Here is a 5,617-nt window from a genome sequence, read left to right on the forward strand (position 1 = left end):
GGTCACTGTCTCTCTCTGATGCTTCCTGGATATCCATAATGTACTGTAGGTCACTGTCTCTGTCTGCTGCTCCCTGGGTATCCATACTGTACTGTAGGTAACTGTCTCTGCCTGCTGCTCCCTGGTTACCATACTGTACTGTAGGTCACTGTCTCTCTCTGCCTGCCACTTCCTGGGTATCCATACTGTACCATAGGTCACAGTCTCTCTCTGCCTGCTGCTCTCTGGGTATCCATACTGTACTGTAGGTCACTGTCTCTGCCTGCTGCTCCCTGAGTATCTATACTGTTCTGTAGGTCACTGTCTCAGTCTACTGCTCCCTGGGTATCCATACTGTACTATAGGTCACTGTATCTCGCTGCCTTCTGCTTCCTGGGTATCTATACTGTACTGCAGGTCAGTGTCTCTGTCTGCTGCTTCCTGGGTATCCATAATGTACTGTAGCTCACTGTGTCTGTTTGCTGTTTCCTGGGTATCCATAAGGTACTGTAGGTCACTGTCTCTGCCTGCTGCTTCCAGGGTATCCATACTGTATTGTAGGTCACTGTCTCTGCCTGCTGCTTCCTGGGTATCCATAATGTACTGTAGGTCACTGTCTCTGTCTGCTGCTTCCTGGGTATCCATAATGTATTGTAGAACACTGTCTCTGTCTGCTGCTTCCTGGGTATCCATACTTTTCTGTAGGTCACTGTCTCTGTCTGCTGTTCCCTGGGTAACCATACTGTACTGTAGGTCACTGTCTCTGCCTGCTGTTCCCTGTTTATACATACTGAACTGTAGGTCACTGTCTCTGCCTGCTGCTTCCTGGGTAACCATACTGTACTGTAGGTAACTGTCTCTGCCTGCTGCTCCCTGGTTACCATACTGTACTGTAGGTCACTGTCTTTGTCTGCTGCTCCCTGGGTATCCATACTGTACTGTAGGTCACTGTCTCGCTCTGCCTGCTGCTTCCTGGGTATCTATACTGTACTGTAGGTCACTGTCTCTGTCTGCTGCTTCCTGGGTATCCAAACTGTACTATAGGTCACTGTCTATATCTGCCTGCTGCTCCCTGGGTATCCATACTTAACTGTAGGTCACTGTCTCTCTCTGCTGCTGCCTGGGTATCCATAATGTACTGTAGTTCACTGTCTCTGTCTGCTGATTCCTGGGTATCCATAATGTACTGTAGCTCAATGTCTCTGCCTGCTGCTTCCTGGGTATCCATACTGCTGTGTAGGTCACTGTCTCTCTCTGCCTGTTGCTTCCTGGGTATCCATAAGGTACTGTAGGTCACTGTCTCTGCCTGCTGCTTCCAGGGTATCCATACTGTACTGTAGGTCACTGTCTCTGCCTGCTGCTTCCTGGGTATCCATAATGTACTGTAGGTCACTGTCTCTGTCTGCTGCTTCCTGGGTATCCATAATGTATTGTAGAACACTGTCTCTGTCTGCTGCTTCCTGGGTATCCATACTGTTCTGTAGGTCACTGTCTCTGTCTGCTGTTCCCTGGGTATCCATACTGTACTGTAGGTCACTGTCTCTGCCTGCTGTTCCCTGTTTATACATACTGAACTGTAGGTCACTGTCTCTGCCTGCTGCTTCCTGGGTAACCATACTGTACTGTAGGTAACTGTCTCTGCCTGCTGCTCCCTGGTTACCATACTGTACTGTAGGTCACTGTCTTTGTCTGCTGCTCCCTGGGTATCCATACTGTACTGTAGGTCACTGTCTCTCTCTGCCTGCTGCTTCCTGGGTATCTATACTGTACTGTAGGTCACTGTCTCTGTCTGCTGCTTCCTGGGTATCCAAACTGTACTATAGGTCACTGTCTATCTCTGCCTGCTGCTCCCTGGGTATCCATACTTAACTGTAGGTCACTGTCTCTCTCTGCTGCTGCCTGGGTATCCATAATGTACTGTAGTTCACTGTCTCTGTCTGCTGATTCCTGGGTATCCATAATGTACTGTAGCTCAATGTCTCTGCCTGCTGCTTCCTGGGTATCCATACTGCTGTGTAGGTCACTGTCTCTCTCTGCCTGTTGCTTCCTGGGTATCCATAATGTACTGTAGGTCACTGTCTCTCTCTGCTGCTGCCTGGGTATCCATAATGTACTGTAGGTCACTGTCTCTGCCTGCTGCTTCCTGGGTTTCCATACTGTTCTGTAGGTCACTGTCTCTGCCTGCTGCTTCCTGGGTCTCCATACTGCTCTGTAGGTCACTGTCTCTCTCTGCCTGCTGCTTCCTGGGTATCTATAATGTACTGTAGGTAACTGTCTCTGTCTGCTGATTCCTGGGTATCCATAATGTACTGTAGGTCACTGTCTCTGTCTGCTGCTTCCTGGGTATTCATAATGTTTTGTAGGTCACTGTCTCTGTCTGCTTTTTCCTGGGTATCCATACTGTTCTGTAGGTCACTGTCTCTGTCTGCTGCTCCCTGGGTATCCATACTGTACTGTAGGTCACTGTCTCTGCCTGCTGCTTCCTGGGTATCCATACTGTACTGTAGGTCACTGTCTCTCTCTGCTGCTCCCTGGGTATCCATACTGTACTGTAGGTCACTGTCTCTGCCTGCTGTTCCCTGGTATCCATACTGTACTGTAGGTCACTGTCTCTGCCTGCTGCTCCCTGGAATCCATACTGTACTGTAGGTAACTGTCTCTGCCTGCTTCTCCCTGGTATCCATACTGTACTATAGGTCACTGTCTCTGCCGGCTGCTTTCTGGGTAACCATACTGTTCTATAGGTCACTGTCTGTGCCTGCTGCTTCCTGGGTATCCATACTGTAATGTAGGTCACTGTCTCTCTCTGCTGCTTCCTGTGTGTCCATACTGTACTGTAGGTAACTGTCTCTCTCTTCCTGCTGCTTCCAGGGTATCCATACTGTACTGTAGGTCACTGTCTCTCTCTGCCTGCTGCTCCCTGGGTATCCATACTGTACTGTAGGTCACTGTCTCTCTCTTCCTGCTGCTTCCAGGGTATCCATACTGTACTGTAGGTCACTGACTCTCTCTGCTGCTGCCTGGGTATCCATAATGTACTGTAGGTCACTGTCTCTGTCTGCTGATTCCTGGGTTTCCACAATGTACTGTAGGTCACTGTCTCTGCCTGCTGCTTCCTGGGTATCCATACTGTTCTGTATGTCACTGTCTCTCTCTTCCTGCTGCTTCCTGGGTATCCATAATGTACCGTAGGTCACGGTCTCTGTCTGCTGCTTCCTGAGTATACATACTTAACTGTAGGTCAATGTCTCTCTCTGCTGCTGCCTGGGTATCCATATTGTAGTGTAGGTCACTGTCTCTGTCTGCTGCTTCCTGGGTATCCATACTGTACTGTAGGTCACAGTCTCTCTCTGCTGCTCCCTGGGTATCCATAATGTAATGTAGGTCACTGTCTCTCTCTGCTGCTTCCTGGGTATCCATACTGTACTGTAGGTCACTGTCTCTGTCTGTCTGCTGCTCCCTGGGTATCCATACTGTTCTGTAGGTCACTGTTTCTCTCTGATGCTTCCTGGGTATCCATAATGTACTGTAGTTCACTGTCTCTGTCCACTGCTTCCTGAGTATCCATAATGTATTGTAGGTCACTGTCTCTGTCTGCTGCTTCCTGGGTATCCATACTGTTCTGTAGGTCACTGGCTCTGTCTGCTGCTCCCTGGGTATCCATACTGTACTGTAGGTCACTGTCTCTGCCTGCTGTTCCCTGTTATCCATACTGTACTGTAGGTCACTATCTCTGCCTGCTGTTTCCTGGGTATCCATACTGTACTGTAGGTCACTGTTTCTCTCTGCCTGCTGCTTCCTGGATATCCATACTGTACTGTAGGTCACTGTCTCTCTCTGCCTGCTGCTTCCTGGGTATCCATACTGTACTGTAGGTCACTGTCTCTGTCTTTTAGCTTGCACTTGATTTAAATTGAGCTTCAATGGATGGTGCAATGGAACAAATGGAATAGTCCCAAAACTGCAAACCCCGCCCTCCTGGCTGGCACTTTAGACAGCCTCAATCAAACGCTCAAACTATTTGAAAGAAAATACATGTGGTTTGAACCCAGGTCTGGTGTGGAGGACTCCATCAGAGCAAGATGCAGGTGTGTTGATATGGTCCAGAGCTTAGTAGCTAGGCTCAGGTCAACAGATGGCCTCTTTAGGTTAGTTCTGTCTGCTGTTACTGAGGCCTGGGCGGACCTAGTCTACGCTGGGAAGTCCCTTGTCTGTCTCATACACAGTACTGGCCTTTCATTTTGTTTTGATGGGTGTATGTAGTTGGTCTCAAATGGGATGTTTCATTTAAAACTGTATGAAATGAAAAGTTCTTACATTTGTATTTCATTCTCCTTAACTCAGCTCAGCAAAAATGTTGGAGAGCCGTTTAGATATAAATCTCTTGATACAGACAGAACAGCCTATTATACAGTTTTCCAGATTATAGTGACTAAATATTGTTTTAATAAACTGGAATTATATCTATCCTTGTTTACAGATTTCTTGTTCACTTTTTCATAAGCATGGCCTTAATTTCCACTCCCAGTTTATATGCTGGCAGGCTGAAGTGTTATTTTTAGAATTTGGGATCCAGGAGAATAAATCAAGCGTTCTGGCACAGAATCCAGTCCATGAGCAGTCTCTCCCTGTTGCTAATACAATCTACCTCTCCTACACGACAGCATTGCCATCTGTGAAAGACAGAGACAGAGGGAAACTAATTATTGGTAATTGAATACTGCAAATATGTATTGGAAACCATCGTTCCCTTTCCTTTGTCTGACAGTGATGTCTGAATCCAGTATCTGGAAGTGCCATTGCTTGTGTTGTTTTTTCCATGGGGTCAGGAGGAGGAGGAGGAGAAGGAAGAGGAGGTGCTATCCTAGCGGTCTAGCAGGCCAGGCAGCGTGCCAACAGTCTCTCCTACAGGTCATGCTAAGCCCCGGTTGGAGGTTGGAGCCTTGCCTTGCCCTCACCAGGGGCCTGGCATACCAACCTTGACATCTGCGTCCCCAGCAGAAAGAAGCAGCCTGGGCTGGGGCTTGGTGCTAGGCCGGGACTGCATGGGGCTGGGGCCGAAGCTGTGGGGCTGTAGCTGGGGCTGGGGCTGGGACTAAGGCTGGGGCCAAAGCTGTGGGGCTGTAACTGGGGCTGGGGCTAGAACTAAGGCTGGGGCCGAAGCTGTGGGGCTGTAGCTGGGGCTGGGGCTGGGGCTAAGGTTGGGACTGGGGCTGGGGCAGAAGCTGTGGTGCCGGTGCCGGGGCTGGGGCTGCATGGGGCTTGGGGCTGGATTTCCAGTAAATGATGAGCCTGTGAGGAGCTGTGGCAGACGGTGGCTAACCAGTTTGTAGTAATTACAGGGCTTCTCTTAGACTGCCGGGCCCGGCCTGGCTTTGGCCTGAATTCAGGGAAATCACATCCCAGATGGTACTCTCTTAAAACTAAAATCAAGAAAATCCACCATAAAAGTTGGATGGGTCAACTACTGCTGCTGAAACGACAGAGTCCCCTCCTCTACTTCCCTTTAATTCAAGTCATTTACAGTAACACTTTGATCTGTGAAAAACACATTTGTTGACATCAATGGAGACACCTTCGCTACTCCTACAGTATATCCATTACTAACTAATTAGAGAAAAATATATATAATCAATTT

General features: G+C 48.6%; 1 protein-coding gene across 1 annotated transcript in view; it reads right to left on the bottom strand.

Annotated features, from left to right (window-relative positions):
* Positions 1 to 4,632: 4,632 nt before the first annotated feature.
* The window catches only part of LOC311139312 (uncharacterized protein), a gene marked incomplete at both ends in the record, with an annotated part of 21,630 nt that continues 20,645 nt past the window's right edge, over positions 4,633 to 5,617 (bottom strand). Inside the window, one exon of the mRNA XM_084174191.1 lies at positions 4,633 to 4,652. Coding sequence (XP_084030317.1) covers positions 4,633 to 4,652 — 20 coding nt within the window. The remainder of the gene's footprint in view (positions 4,653 to 5,617) is intronic.

Source organism: Coregonus lavaretus (genome assembly GCF_964263955.1).
Source record: "Coregonus lavaretus genome assembly, chromosome: 13".
Classification (NCBI taxonomy): domain Eukaryota; kingdom Metazoa; phylum Chordata; class Actinopteri; order Salmoniformes; family Salmonidae; genus Coregonus; species Coregonus lavaretus.